Raw genomic sequence first — 16573 nt, forward strand, 5'->3', positions numbered from 1 at the left:
AAATAAAATAAAATAAAAACAAACAAACAAAAACGAAAATGATGAACTATCAGGATTGACTTATGGATGTCTGAAGAAAAGATTAAGTGACGGTGAAAGCCAAGATAAATCAAAGATATCGCCCTGGTGCAGAAAGGGAGAAACAAGTCACTTTATGCTACTGATTCTTTCATCAAGTCTTTTTATTGTACAATCAACCATTGGTCTGTGACATCCTGTTCAATTTTCTTGTTGAAGTAGTTCAGCCACTTTTGCCACCCCAGCCTTCCTCTCACACATTAGATACTGTTTGCTCTCACAGGAAGAAGGGACGATTTTTCCATTATAAAAGTAAGCACAATTCATGTTCTCTCTTGCATCACCAGAAAGCGTAATCCTGTAAATGGATAGGGTAGAGTGAGTTTATTTGAAAGTTAAATCAATAATCAATAATATAACACTGTGTGTAGAATTTCATGGTAGAAAGTGTAAACAATGAAGGGAAAATCTTAAAATAAGATTCATACAATTGAGAAACTTCCAATATTCTTAGGAGTCCAATATATATGCATTTGAAAAAATCCAAGTAGCAATTTGATACTTAAGATTTAAGATTAAATTTAAGATTAAATAGCAAGTTAGCATCAGACTTTGTAGACATTCATAGTAAGAAATGGATATAGGCCTGAAATGGTGACACTTTCCACTGAATTATCTCATTCAGTGAGAAGAAAATGTTTTTCTGTTTCCTGTGATTTGGGCACAGGTTTTATCTTGAAGTCTGGGGATGGAATTCTGCCTTAAAGGAAGAATAAGATTTAGATTAGTGGAGACAAGTAGAATATAGATAAGATAGAAGTACTCTACAAAGCAGATAACTGCATAAGGTGGGAATGCACTTAAGGAAAAATAAGTTGATGAATATTTTCGAACATTGAATCTTGTTATAGGGTAGTTGATATAGGGCAACACATTATCCTATAATTTACGATTAACTTGTATGTATTCCATACTTTTTTGTTCACAGTGAAACGCCAAGGTATATGCATCTTTTCAATCGTTTGAAACTATTTATCAACAATCAATGCACAGGGAAGAAACAGTCAAGAAATCGAGTAACATATTGCATTGGACAAATCTGCTGCACAAAACCAAAGCTATCACTTTAAGGACTAAGTTGTGTTTGACCCAAGCCATGACATTTTTAAATGTCTCATATACATGTGAAAGCTGGACAATGAACAGGAAAGACTGCAGAAGAACAAAGACATTGGGATTATAGTGTTTGCAAAGCATATTGAACATGCTATGAACTGCTAGAAGAATAAACAAATCTGTTTTGGAAAAAGTACAGCCATAATGCTCTTTAGAATTGGGCATAAAAAGATATCATCATATTATGACCCTGTTATCTATCAGAAGAGATCAATTCCTGGACAAAGACTTCATGCTTGGTAAAATAAAGGTTCAGTGAAAATGAGGGACACTCTCAAGGATGTGGATTGACAAAGTGGCAGTAATGATTGTGGGAATGGAACAACATTCTGTTGTCCATAGGGGAGCTGTGCATATAGCTGACTTCATGGAACCTACCAACAATGAGGCAGTATTGCCAACATTGTTCATGTGTTCAGGCAAAGGTCCTTTTTCTTGAGAATCATACTTTATAGTGGGAAGATTTTCCAAAGCCAAAATTTGAAATAAAACAAGAATTGATAAGATTGATGAAGAGTATAATATGGCATATCTTGATTAAAGCAGATAACAAAAAACAAACTAACAAACCCATTGTCCTCAAGTCGACTCTTTCTCATAGCAGCCCTAAAGGATGGAATAGGATTGTCTCAGCGTTTTCAAGCTATTGATGGTAGAATATGAATATGAACAAGATATAAATGAATGCCATATCTGTTTTACTCTGGAGCAGTTGGTGGTTTTGAACTGACAACATTTTGGTTAGGAGATCACTGCCATTGAGTCTTTTCCAACTCATAGCTACCCAATAGGACAGAATAACATTGCCCCTAGGGGCTTCTGAAATTGTAAATCTTTAAAAAAAATTTTAAATTATTTTATTCGGGCCTTGTACAGCTCTTATCACAATCCACACAAAAATCCATTGTGTCAAGCACTTTTGTATATATGTTGCCAGGAATGTAAAGTCTCATCTTTGTCCCACAGAACAGCTGGTGGTTGCAAAACACAAACCTATTGGCTCACAGTCTAATGGTAATCAACTATGCCACCAGGGCTCATTGTGTGGACACCATAGTTTGAGTGATTAGAGTTATTCTTGCTGGGGAATTGATGTTTACACAGAGGCTTGAGTAACGGGGGAGCCAGTTCTAGTTCTAGAGGCAAACCATTCTAGATGAAGGGAACAAAAAATACAACATATCATCAGACAGCAAAGCAAGATGGATTTGCTGAAAGTTTAAGGAGGGAAGTTACCTAACAATATTGTAAATTAGATGAGTGATCCTAGGATCCTAATCCATTGTGATTGTTAGGAGCTGCGGATTTGTTCCTACTCATGGTGACCTTATGTACAACACAGTACAGCCCTATCTGGTCCTGTGACACCCTGACAATTGTGGTTATATTAGCCTCTGCATTGAGACATAGCCACCATGTCAATCCATCTCAGTCAAGTTCTTCCTCTTTGTTGCCGAATCTCTGTTTAAACAAGCATGATGTCTTTTCCCAGGTGCTGGTCTCTCTCCAAAGGGCATGAGACAGAGTCTTGCCTTCCTTGCTTCTAAGTAGCATTCTGGCTGTGCTCCTTCCAAGACAAACTTTTTTGATCTTCAGGCAGTCTACTGTACTTTCAATATTCTTTGCTAACACCGTAATTCAAATTCATCAATTCTTATTTGATCTTCCTTATTCAATATCCCACTTTTACATTCATATGAGGTGATAGAAAATACCATGACTTGGGTCAGGAGCACCTTAATCTCAAAGTGACATCCTTGTTCTTCAAACCTTTAGTGACCCATAGAAAAAAACGATGTGAATCAGTTAATTAATAATTTAAGTTATTATTAGATTTATTGGTGCTGATATGTCAGTGTTTCATTACATTGTATATATAGGTTGCTACATGTCAGAATCATCAAAATGGCACCTATCAACAATAGCAATGCAAAATTTGACTGGATTGTCTAGTAAAACGGACCTTCGTGATCTAACATTAGAATTTCTCTGTGAACTATAAAGTGTTTGGCTCGTAGAGATCTATAGAGTGGAAAAGTAAACAAATGTTTCTGAAAAGGCAATGGCATCCCCAAAACAAAACATTCCGTCACAAGATAAGGATAATAATTTTGTTCAAAAAAGTAAGTTGAAGCTATCAAAGAAAGGAAAAACAAACAAAATGCCCCAGTGGTAAAGTTGAAACCAGAACTAGACCTGTGCGCTGTGGTTTGGATGAAGAGAAGACGGGGAGGAGGGAAGACAGAGTTGCTCTATGATCCGTGGTCTTTTGTTAGAAGGCAAGTTACTCCTAAACCGAGAGGAGCTGCTACTTCTGTTGCTCACAGTAAGGCACAGAGCTGATAAGGAACTTGCACTCAAGGGCATATTAAGAACAGAAGTTACTGTGAGTGACTTAGATTCCTATTATCTAGTAACTTACATGTTTTTGGAGAAAACTGAGCCATCTTCCCACATCCAGACCCCATCGGAGTTCTGTCGCGACAATCCAACCCAACGAATCAAACCAGTTCTGCCTTTAATATATTTCTATTGTAAAGATAAATATAGATAGTGGTCAGGATGCTTCCATCACTCTTGGTGATGGCTTACAGACAATGATTCTATGCTAAGAAATTTGACCAAGAAGTAAATGGTTGGATTATAGGTTTATATTAGTATTTTGAATATTACCAAATTGACTTGGTTTAGATTTAAAAAATATGCAAACTTGCATCTACATAAAATATATTTTAATCTTCTGCTGTGTTTATAGGATTATATCTTCCACTGGATGAAAATTAAAGTATTTCACCTTCAATTTATTATTTTGCTTTCTATTTAAAGTTGTTATGACATAGAATAGCAGCTATGAATCTTAAACAGGGTAAGCAGTAAAGAACAACATCGTTTCTGGGTGGAGGAAATGGTTCATACGCTCAGCGGGAGGTTAGAGTTCAGCTAGAGACACCTCAGGATGACCATGTGGCCTGATGCCATTGAAAATCTGATGGAGTGCAGTTCCATTCCGAAACAATGTGGCGGACCAGAGGCAGAATGCCCGGAAGGCAACTGGTAAACAACTAAAGAGAATGAAACCGTCAGTGTTAAGACTCTGTTTCCTGGAATTTAGCTCTCTCTGAATTGATTTTCCTGCATAGGATGTCTATAAAATCTTTCATGTAGAAGTAATGATTTATTACCTCACGGGGTAAAAAAACAATTATATGGTGTTTTGTCTCCAAAAGGATTTGTAAAGAATATTATTTGTCTAATTTTTTCTGATTTAGGAGCTCTGGGAAGGATCCCTGGTGGTGGAGTGTTTATGTCTTACTTAGACTGTAATCTGCAGAGTGGCCACTTCGATACTAGCAGCAACTCAGCGGAACTCAGACTGGGCTTTCTACTTCTGTCAATAGTTACAGTCTTGGGAACCAGCAGGGGGTCTCAATGAGTCAGCGAATTTGGCTTGGTTTGGTCGGTGGCAAGGCAGTTACTTGTGCTATTAACAGTTGGAAATCACCAGCTGCTCCGTGGGACAAAAAAACAAGTTCATTGCTGGTGGTTTCAAACTGCCCACCCTGTGGATGGCAACCCAGTGCATAACTCCTATACCACCAGGGCCCTTTCTGGGAAAGAAGGACAGGACTTTCTACTCCTGTCAAGTTACCGTCTTGGGAACTCACAGGAGCAATTCTATCCTGTCCTACAGAGTCCCTATAAATCAGAAGGGACTTCATGGCAGTGAGTTTGGATTTGGTTTATTGATTCATTGTTTTCTTTTAAGAATGATCACTATTATACTTTATGAGAGGCTCCCTGGTGACACAGTGGTTAAGTGCTTGGTTGCCAACAGAGGTGGCTGGTGAGAATCCATTAACTTCTCCACAAGAGAAAGGTGTAGCCATCTGTTTTCGCAAAGGCTAACAGCCTAGGAAACCTTATGGGATAGTCTTACTGTGTCTGTCCTTTAGGGTTACCATGAGTTAGAATTAATTCAATGGCATGGGAGGGTTTTTTCATTGATATTGTTAAAAAAAAAATCTATACTTTCTAAAAATCTATACCTGGAGGTATAATGGATAAACACTCAATTACTAACTAAAGATAAGTGGTTAGAACCCACCAGATACTCAAATGGAGTAAGCACCTGTGAACCTGCTGCTTAAAGATCACAACCTAGGAAATTCTATGAGGCAATTCTGCTCTGTTACATTGGAAGTCTATGAGGGGGAATCAACTCATGGTAAAAACAACAGTAACATCAACACTATAGTATTATATACTATATATTTTTCAGTTCATTATCTATGAAATATTTATAGACTCCATGAAATTAGGGGGGTTTGCTTAACTGCATAGCTTCAATTAATCAAAAATATGGCCTCCTTTTAATTTTGGTTTATAGGTACCAAAATTATGTATATTTATATTTTTATATATTGTCATGATTTCTCAAATAAGTAGGTGATCATATATTTTAGGGAGCCAATAAATAGCATGGGTTTCTTTACATGCATGTGAGAGATAAGCTGATATTCTCTAAGCATGCGTGCACAGCATTGTTGATCACTTATTTCTCAAAGTTTGAGCTATGATTCTCCTTTCTGTTAATTCTTCTTCTTTCTTTAAAGATAAATCAACATTATATGCTTCACTATATAATATGGTAGCATAACCATTGATTTTTCTCTCTCTCATAATTATGTTATTTCCCATTTAGTTATGAACTTCGGATCTGACATCAACTTAGATTAATTTAGAATAAGATTCAAGGAATGTGTGTCTATGTCCCATGTCCAATCTTTGTATTGAAATTGAGATTTGAGGGAATTTTCTGATTTTGCCTGACTGGAAAGAAAAGTTCATTTATTTAACTGAATATCTTCTCTTTGAGTTTGCACTCATTCAAAGACTAAGTAGAACCTGTACAGTAAGTTAGAATGATAATTCACCTCAGTGATTGTGGACATACTGAGATAACTTTCATATTCCAAAGCCCAATTTGAGCCTTAGCTCCAAGGAAAACAAAAACAAACAGACTGCCATGGGGTCTATTCTGACTCACAGTGACAGCGTCAAATTTCCTGCTGTCTTTTGAGACTGTAAATCTTTATGAGAGTTAAAAAAAACCTGATATGGTGGATTATAATTACTGGCTTTGTGGCTATTAGGCCAACACACAAACCCACCAGGGCTGTGAGCCAATTTTGCTGATGCAATGTAGCCATTTAATAATATTAGCACAGTCTGAGTGTTTGAGTTCTGTTGTTTCTATCTGGGCAAAAATCCTGATCTTCTATTTGCTTTCATTTTTTTAATGTGCAAAATATGAGAAAAAAAACCTAAACTCCATAACAAATCCTGTCACGAGTCCTGAGGGCATAGTGGTTTAGATGTTGGGTCACTAACAGCAAGGTCAGCAGTTTGAATTCTCCAGCAGCTACATGGGAGAAAGGAAACTTTCTACTCCTGTAAAAAGTTATAGTCTTGGAAAACCATAGGTGCAGTTCTACTCTGCCCTATAGGGTTGCTTTACATCCATATTGACTCAATGGCCCTGATATAGTCAGAAGGACAAACTCTTTCAGGATTTTCTACCTTAAAAAAATGCTGTGATACATTTAGCATTTCTAGGGTTTTATTTCTGGCATGCTGCTAGAGTTCAAGGAGAGAAAAGAAAATTAAATAATTGAGAGAAAGTTGATTGACCCAGAATTTACTTGATCAGAAAGAAGAGAAAGACTTTGTTAAAGGCTGTATAACAAAGAGACATAGAAGAGGAGTCACATGTAGTAGAAAAATTTGTCTTCCACTATCTTGTGTATTTTGAAAATGAGATCATTCTCCAAAGTGTATGTTTGGTAATATCTGTGAAGGAATGGAGTTTGCATCAAGGAGTTATCAACAATTCAGCAGAAATCGAGATAGCAGTAAAAATTGGGATAGCACTCTTAGTTATATTTTACAGTACTATTGGGTTTTAAAAAATACATGCACCTTCGGATTTTTCCTGAATTAGTAAGCACAGGTAAGGAGTCAGTGCGAGATTAAGTCATGGGGCAGGAACTGAATGTCTTTGCAGTACTAATGCAGCACTTACTACTTTCAGCTATTGTAATTAAAATTTTTTTCTAAATTATTATTATTAGGAATTCTGATTCAACTGTTGAAATTTTTATTGAGCAGGATAAGGGTTATAGATTAGCAGAAACTGGAACACATAAGAAATGTTAAAAAGCCAAATGTTGCATTTGAGAGGTTCTCTTTATGAATCTCCTTACCAGAATCTCCTGGCTGGCAATCTTGACAAGCTTAGCTTTCATTTCACTGCAGTACTGCTTACTCTCATCCCATGTCAAATTGTGCTTGAAGAATCCATAGCAACTATTCCCATAGTATCTCCAGTTAGTGTCACAGGGACTGCATTGATGGTCTTAAGAAGACACCGAACATTAAAATCTTTCACTGTATATCAAGCTTACATTTTCTTCACACTCTGCGTGTCCTTCAGATCAATTCCTTACACCTAACCCTACCACCAGACATATACACACAAATTACTCTGATGTTAGAAATTGAAGCATACTTACTGTGAATACCTTTTTGTTCTGATTGCTTTATTAAATCTTGGCAGAAGTACTTTGCTAATTGATTCAGAGTTTCTGAGAGATTTCCATTCTCAGCTTTCTGGAGATTTTGTTGTGTGACAGCTAAATGTAAAAATTAGATAATAGCAGTACTTTTAAATGAACTTTCAATTTAGTAGTACTAGCATTCTATGAAATGTTTACTAGATATACACGAGTAAATCATTTCTGAAAAGGGATAAAAGCAAGGGAATATATCAAAACCATGCTAAGTAAAAATATACAACTGACACCTCCGTGTTATCCAGTAGATTGAGTGAACTATCTAAGGGAGACAATCTTTAGAAATCTTAAGAAAACCCCATGATCAAATAACACACGTAAAGCAATTGTTGAAATCTGGTTTATTTGTTTGATTTTTTAGCAGTAATAGAATTTAATGTCTCTAGTATTTTCTGCTGTTAATGTAATACAAGAATATATTCATTTTATGATATCCTCAAAATACTCATTCAGAAAAAGGAGGTATTCTTAACTATCTTATATGAATAAACCAAGTATACAAGCAAAATTAGTGCAAACCACAATGTGACATTGAAAATCTAATAAGATTTATAGTAAAAGAACACAATATTTATCAATAAGCTGGGATATGAGTGGTCTCTAAGAGGAAGTAAGCAAATCACTTAGAAAATATTTTAACAGGAAATATAGTCAAAGAAAATCTTGGCAGCTGCTGGATATGTGGTCATTCAAATAGTACTAAATAGAAGTATGAAGAAGAAACTTAGTGTGATACACCAAGATCTTTAAGTATTGCCTTCTTCAGACCAAACCCATTTCCATGAGTCAATACTCACATAAAATCCCCAGAGTCACCAGTCCAATAGCCATCCCCATGCACAGGATCAGAAGAGCCAATGCCATTACACGCCACGAAGAGGAGGGTGCAGAGTTAACTGTGGGCATACAATCAACACAACAACACACAGTGATATGGCACAGCTGTAGGGAGGCATCACCTCTGCCCTCGCCTCTCAGGATTTTCGAAATAATGAACAGAGGTGACAGATGCTGTCTGTGTTCCCTTGTGGATCATCAACAATAAGCACATCCCACTCCCACACCACATATCCATTCCTATTTTCATCCCTAATAGGTTTTTGCCTCTTGGAGTTAAAATATAACTGACTCAGTGCATTATGTGGTGGCTCTGTGTCCACTTCCTCAGTAAATATTGCTTTAATAAGCAACTACTAGAACATGACACACACTTAGTGGAGTCTTGAGAAATGGTGACTTCCAAACATTCCTTCATCTGACGTTCCCATTCTGTTGACTTCAAGCATTATACTCTAAAACACTTACAATCATGTTGTTTGTCTCCTACATATTTTTCTTCTAAATAAGTCGGTCTGAATCTATGTAAATAGTACGGAGAAACAGCAGATAAAGATTGTCTTCGGAAAAACAAAACATAATAGTTTATGTGCTATCCTGAGTATAAAGGGGGGTGGGGTAGGGAGAGGATAGATTTAGCTTATTTTACCTGCATTGAGAGCTGGTTTTCGATCTTTAATATTTATTGTTAGGTATCCATCTTCATCCATCATGGCTTCACTGGGACTGCACGTGAACTCAGCGGTCCAGGGACTTGGCAAAATCCAATGTCTTCTCTTACAATTCCAGTATTTGTCAGTCTGTGATCCTCCCCAGTGGGTAGCGTAGAGCCACATCAATTAGGACATACGCTTTGTGTTTTCTTATTTCCAGGAAGTGCTTTTATAGTTGTTCAGAGATACACGGAACTTGAACACAAAACTAAAAAAACAAAAATAATAACTTGTGGTAAAGGGGTAGATATCACATTTGTTTCCTGTTTCCTTGTTTTTGGCTCCAAGTAGAGAGCTATCCAAGCACACATATCCTTTCAAGGAACCAACATCATTTTATAAAGCTCACATCTTTCTGCTACAAGAGTTTAAATCACATTGTTAATGAATTTATTTCATTGGAAATAATGATAAACATCGGCAGATATATAATGTACCCATTATGAGAAAGAGATCTAATATAATTTAATATAATACTGCCAATTTGGAAATGGCATGCTTTGTATAGAATGAAATTTTTTAAAATTATGATCTAGAATTTATCCAAATTCTTTCACCTTTGATAAGTCAATTTAATAAATTAAGATTTTACACAGCTTAGGTTCTGGCATGGAAGGGGAAAAATAATATGATATTATCCAGAGTTAAAGAGCCCTGGTGGCACAGTACATTAAGCACTGGGCTTCTAACCTCAAAGTTGGTAGATCAAAACCTCTAGCTGCTACTTGGGAGGAAAATGAGGCTGTCTGCTCCTGTAAAGATTTGCAGTCTCAAAAATCCTTAGTAGCTGTTCTGTACTAAGTTTTGTTAAGGGGTGGAGTGGACTTGATGGTAGTAAGTTTAGGATACAGAGTTAATGACTTGATATATAACCCTTCTGTAAGGTTTTTCACTTTAAAATGACATTCCTGGAATTAAAAAAAAATCATATTTCAATGGAATCATATAATTTCAAGCACAGACTGCCTAGATTCATAACTCTTTGGGGAAGGGATGGTTTCCAATTCCCTTTCCAGCATGATAGACTAGTCCAACATATTTACCTTTGGTAATTAGGCTTTTAAGTGATATTTCAGCTGATATTCCAAGTAGTTATAAGAAACAGCTTATAAAGCTAGTTAATGCATGTATCATATGAATATTGTTGATGATATGGTCAATTTTTCCTTATAGGGCAGCGAGCATATAGCATATCTTTTTATTAAACCCTCCCCCACCCCTGCCCCAGTTAGAATTTTCTTTTTTGAGCAACTAACAGACATTTATCTTATAAATAATCTTTATTTCCATGTGTCCTTTGGTTCATAGAAATCCTACAGTTTACTTACTTGACAATATAATATGTACATAGAATTATAGAATTTTGTGGTTGATATTTTGTTTGTTAACTTCCCCTTTGCTACAGTCCCTCTGCCACCTCCCTGTCGTTATACCTTCCCTCTGAGTTCTATGTCAATTTAATATATCTTATCTTATAATATTTCCTTGCCTATGTGCCTTGTCAAAGGTTTGATTGTTAGGTGCTGTGGAGTCTATTCTGACGCATAGTGACCCTATGTACAAGAAAGTGAAACATTGCCAAGTCCTAAGTCATCCTCCTGACTTATATTTGAGGCATCATTGCAGCCACTGTGTCAATCTGTCTCCTTGGGAGGCTTTCTCTTCTTGCTGTTGACGTCTGTTTCACCAAGCATGATGTCCTTTCCCAGGAGTGGTCTTTCCTGCTAGTGTGTCTAAAGTACATGATACAAAGTCTTGCCCTACTGACTTCTAAGGAACATTCTGGATGTACTTCTTCCAAGACATATTTGCTTCCTCTGGAAGTCCACAGTACTTTCAGCATTCTCTGACAACAACAGAATTTGGATGCATTCACAGTCTTTCTTGTCTACTGTCCAACTTTCACATGCGCACGAGCTGACTGACTACAATATGGCTTGGGCCAGGTGCACCTTAGTGCTAGAAGTCAAGAGGTCCTGTGCAGCAGATTTGCACTATGCACCATCTGATTTCTTGACTGCTGCTTCCATGAACATTGATTGCCGATCTAAGAAAAGTGAAATCCTTGACAACTTCATTCTTTCTCTGCTTAACAGGGTGTTGTGTATAGGTCTAGTTGTATGGATTTTGGTTTTCTTTATATTATTATGAAACGCATATGCAGGTTGCAGTCCTTGATCTTCATCGGTAAGTGCTTCAAGTCCTCCTCACTTGAAGCAATGAAGTGCCCCCAAAAGATATGTGAAAGACCTAACTCCTGGTACTTATGATGAGACTTTGTGTGGAAATAGTATCTTGGAAGATAACCAGTTGTAAATAGAGAAGAACCAACGTGGAGGCATGAAGGAAAGGTAGATATCCGACATTAGTGTGAGATATCAGCTGCAAACCAAGGGGTGCCTGAGGCCACAAGAAACTGAAGGCACCTTGGTGTTACATTGGACACTTGCTCAGCTGCTAACCAAGCAGTTTGAACACATTTATGGCTCCTCAGGAGAAAAGACCTAGCGATCTGCTCCTCTTGGGGAAGCTCTCCTTAGGCTTAGCCAGGTGAGGTCATTATGAGTCAGAATAGACTCACTGGGGCAAACAGCAGCAACCAGAAGCTGAGAGAGGCAAGAAGGAACCCACTCCTAGTGCCTTTGGAATGAACATGGATTTTAGACTCCTCAAATTCAGACTAATAGCCTCCTAAACCATAAGATAGTAAATTATCTCCTTGTAAGTCACTCGGTTTACAGTATTTTGTTATAGTGGCCCTATAGCACACTAATAAACACCTCAAATTATTTTTAGACTGATGAAAAGAATGAAAAAATAAAACTAACCTGAAAAGCATTGCTTAACTTTGAAAAATAAAATTTAGCATGGTTCAGATATTTTTACTAAAAAATATAATAAATTAAAATCTTACCATTTCAAATAATTGTCAAATTCAGCAAATGTAACAAAAGTCTTATAATCAAGTTTCTTCAGTACCCAAACCTATTTTTGTCATGGGATTTCTTCTCTCAGTTAAAGTATTCTGTAGTTCCCAATCATAAGCAGAATAAATTCAGACCCTTGTTCGAAGGCATCCACCATTGCTTCTGTACTGTGATACATTCCATCTAAGTGAACTCTACACTCTTCCTGAGGGTGCGTGAAAATCGCAATTTTGGGAGAGAGAGGAAAGATGGCATCCAGGTAGATTTACCCACCCGGAGCTCCTGCGGCCAGACCAGGAAAGGAGAATGAGAAGAGGAGGCCAAGTACTAAAATTTGAATCAGGGTACTAGGTTCTGGTCCAGCTCCCCGCTTTTTTTGATTTTCATTCATAAAGTGAACTGATAAAGTACTGAGATGCTCTTGGTTCATTGTGCTTGGCTTATGGGCTCCTTCCAGACCGAGCCCCTCGGTGTCCTCTTCCTGCAGGCTGCTGTCTAAAAGTGGTCGTGATCCCAGACCCCAGGAGAGCCTCTGAAAGCTGGTCACAAGACCCCACACCAGAGATCTCACGCTGTTGGGTGCCCTGTGTTCTCAGTCTGGTGGTTGGCATGGATAGCCATGGATGTGCAACAATTAAAAAGATGTCCAGAAATTATCTGTGTCAGATCGCAGTTAGCGGACAGCTCTTGGGGCGAAGTCAGTTCCAGGTGGCTGAGAAGCAAACAACCTCTCTGGTAAGCTAGATCTCCTCCCTGATGACAAGCTGCGAAATCAGGGCACCCCGCCAACCCAATATAAAAAAGGATAAAAAATATTTTCTTCGTAAAAACTTCAAATCCAGCTCATTGTGTAACTCCAAGACAAACCTGTAGAATGTGTCCACTAGCAAACCACAAGCCCAAAGGGGAGGAGGGGCCACTGTCCACCCTCAGTGGACCTACATGCAACTGGGGAAATCCTGCCTGTCCCTTACAGTCCTTCTTGTGACTGGGGGAATCCCTTGCCTGTCCTGGGGCCCTACCCGCAGCTGAGGGAACTGCCCCCCCCCCCTCCGCCTGCTGCAGTGCTGCCAACGTCACAAGGCAGCTAAACCAGTAATCTCCAGCGCCCCACACCGCTTTGGGGACCTGCCTGACCTCCACTGTGATCTTGCCTAGGAGGGTAATTCCGCCCAGCATCTGTGGGGCCCTACACCAAAGCGGGCACAGTACCCGGTCTCTTTGACACAAGGTTGGATCCTCTCTGACCCCATGGCCAAGCAATTAGGGCTCAGCTATCTCCTTACTGTTTTCTTCTTTTTCTTCTCTCTCGCCTCTCTTTCTCACCGCAGTCAGCCTCAGCAGGCCCAGTTTTGTTTTGTTTTTTCCTTTCCTCTCTTTCCTATGATTCCAGGCCACTACCCTCAGCCTAGGGGAACTCTGCCCCCACAAGGGGTGGTGGTGGAACTTCCAGCCTGCCCTCTGTGCGAGTGCTGCGCCTAACATGCACAGGCAGCTTCAACAGCCCTCTACAGTGCTCCAGGCTGCTGAGGGAGCCTCCTCCTGGCCTTCACGGTGATGTTGCCACCTAGGGCAATACCACCCAGCACCCGTGGGACCCTACACCCAAAGGCCACACCCACCTGCCACTTTGGCGCAGGATTTAAACCCCTCCAGCCCTATGTTTAGGCGATGAGGGCTCAACTACCCTGTTTCCCAGAAAATAAGACAGTGTTTTATATTAATTTTTGCTCCCAAAGATGCGCTAGGTCTTATTTTCAGGGGATGTCTTATTTTTCCATGAAGAAGAACACAGTACATATTTATTGTTTATTGTTTTATTAAAAGAGACCTTGCACTTCCTGTCTGCGCTGCGGCCAATACTGAGCTGCGCAGCAGTGCTACAGTCAAGAGTCCAGAATTACGGTAGCTTGGGAGGCCTAATTTTCGGGGAGGTCTTATTTTCAGGGGGATGCCTTATATTTTAGTGAGAGGCAAAACTGTAAGTAGGTCTTATTTTCAGGGGCTGTCTTACTTTCTGGGAAACAGGGTATCTCTTACTCTTTATTTTATTCCTCCCTCTTTCCCACTGCAGTCAGTCTCAGTCGTGTTTTTTTCTCCTTCTCTTCCTCTCTTTCCTTTCACATGCCACTGGGGGCTTCCAGGCCCCTACCCTCCACCCAGGGCAACTCCAACCACTCAGCAAGGAGAGCTCCAACCTGCCCTCTGTGACAGTGCTGCACACAGCAAGGCATGGGGCTCAACTATCTCTTTTATTAAAATTTTTTCTTATTTTGTTTTTTTCTTCTTTCCCTTTTTCTTTATTTTTCTGCATCCTCTAGCTCTTCTCTCTTTCCCACCACAACCTCATCAAGCTCAGTTTTTATTTTCTATTGCTTTCTTTGTGTGTTAGTTTGTGTTCAGTTTTATTCATGTCTCTGTTTTCTCCTTTCTCTCTTTTTATCCTCTTTCCCCTTTTGTTCTTTCACATGCCTCCAGGCTACTCCCATCTCCTAGGGCAACTCAGACTGCCCAGTTGGGGTAGCACCCAACTGTACTCATTGGCTTTACACACAGCTGGGGAAATTATGCCTGCCCTCTGCTGCACCCCACATGGCTGGGGGAATATCCCCTTCAAATGGCTGGGGTTATTCCCACCCACACCTCAGGGTCCTACAAGTGACTGGGATAACTGCCAACCATGTGTGGTGCTCCACACTGCTACGGGAACATCTGCCCAACCTCCACAGTGATCTCTCCGACTAAGGTAATTCTGCCTGCCATCCACAGGGCTCTCCACCAAGGAGGGTATACCCACCCTCCCTCCACTGCACTCCTGTTGCAGCAGGAAACACCACACACCATCCAAGGGACTCCAAGTCCCACAGGGCACACCACCACGGCTTTCTGGGAGATCAGCCAGTGTAGCATCTTCCTCATGGGTCCACAACCACCAGACCAGCATCCAAATGTGAGAGGTCTATCCAACTCACATTCCAAACAAAGGAATACTGAGTGGCTAGGGTAAGAGTGAAACCACAGGAAGATAAAGTGGTAGCCTGATTCCCCAGTGCAGCTAGCTGCAGGTAGTTCGAAAAAGCACTCATAGATACTTCCAAAGAGAGAACCCAGTGCTCTTTGACTCTTTGGAAGATGGGACCAGGCTCCTCTAAAACACGTAAACAGCAACCAACCACAACATCCTCAACGAAAAAGTAGGAGAAACAGAGAAAAATAAAGCAAGACCCTTACCTCATTCCATGCACAAGAATAAACTCAAGGTGGATCAAAGGCCTTGAAGTAAAACTCCAAACTATTAGGGCCATTAATGAGGGAATTGGGACAAATCTGAGAACCTTGGCACAGGGAATACATAGGTTATTGGAAATAAGGAAGTACACAAATATAAGTAAGGCACAAATTGACAAGTGGGATATAATGAAGATAAAACACTTATGTACATTGAAAGAATTCAACAAGAGAGTAATAAGAGAGCCCACAGACTGGGGAAACATCTGTAGCAATGACACATCAGACAAAAGCCTTATTACTAAAATCTATAATACTTTGCAAGCTTACAGTAAGAAAAAAACTAAGTGTCCACTGAGGAAGTGGACAAAGGACCTGAACAGAAATTTCACAAGAGTAGAAATCCAAATGGTCAATAAACATATAAGAAAATGTTTCCAATCCTTATCCATAAGAGAAATGCAAATTAAAACAACTGTGAAATACCACCTAACACCCTCAAAGACAGCCCAATTCAAAAAATCAGAACGTAACAAGTGTTGGAAAGGGCTGTGATGAGATAGGAACTCTCGTCCACTGCTGTTGGACCTGTAGGTACGTACAGTCATAATGGAAATCAGTTTGGCGATATCTAAAACAGATGGAGATTGAGCTACCATATGACCCAGCAATCCCCCCTACTGGACATATACTCAGAAGAGACAAGAAACAAACCACAGTCAGACATCTGTGCTCCATTGTTCATCACAGCACAGTTCACAGTTTCAAGGAGTTGGAAATAACCCAAATTTCCAACAATAGACAAATGGATAAAAAACCGTGGTACACACATATGATGGAGTACTATGCATCCCTAAAAAGCAACAATGAACACATGAAGCACATTACTGCATGGGAAAAACTGGAGGAAATTATGCTAAATGAAGCAAGCCAAGTACAAAAGGACAAGTAAAACATGAGTCCACTGAGATAAATTTAAAAAATGGGGCATAGAGAAAAAGCTACTATAGAAAAACATTCCTGGGGTGAGGTCCAGGTACTA

General features: G+C 39.3%; 1 protein-coding gene across 1 annotated transcript; it reads right to left on the reverse strand.

Moving 5' to 3' along the window:
* Nucleotides 1–151: 151 nt before the first annotated feature.
* Nucleotides 152–9458, reverse strand: CLEC1B (C-type lectin domain family 1 member B). The gene is made up of 6 exons (XM_004717626.2): nucleotides 9313–9458; nucleotides 8624–8722; nucleotides 7767–7886; nucleotides 7458–7609; nucleotides 3617–3723; nucleotides 152–376 (listed from the first exon to the last, which is right to left on the reverse strand). Exons 1-6 carry the CDS (start codon nucleotides 9374–9376, stop codon nucleotides 220–222), a joined length of 699 nt encoding a protein of 232 aa, XP_004717683.1. The 5' UTR covers nucleotides 9377–9458; the 3' UTR covers nucleotides 152–219.
* Nucleotides 9459–16573: the final 7115 nt, after the last annotated feature.

This window comes from Echinops telfairi, unplaced genomic scaffold (genome assembly GCF_000313985.2).
Source record: "Echinops telfairi isolate 266 unplaced genomic scaffold, ASM31398v2 ScPeMD7_1957;HRSCAF=2489, whole genome shotgun sequence".
Taxonomy (NCBI): Eukaryota; Metazoa; Chordata; class Mammalia; order Afrosoricida; family Tenrecidae; genus Echinops; species Echinops telfairi.

What these genes read in the sequence shown, in the direction of transcription:
- CLEC1B (XM_004717626.2), bottom strand. Translation starts at nt 9,376, where the DNA reads ATGATGGATGAAGATGGATACCTAACAATAAATATTAAAGATCGAAAA. An exon ending in AAAACCAGCTCTCAATGCAG is followed by an intron (nt 8,723 to 9,312) that starts GTAAAATAAGCT and finishes GTATGCCCACAG; the next exon opens with TTAACTCTGCACCCTCCTCT. An exon ending in AGAACAAAAAGGTATTCACA is followed by an intron (nt 7,610 to 7,766) that starts GTAAGTATGCTT and finishes TGTCTTCTTAAG; the next exon opens with ACCATCAATGCAGTCCCTGT.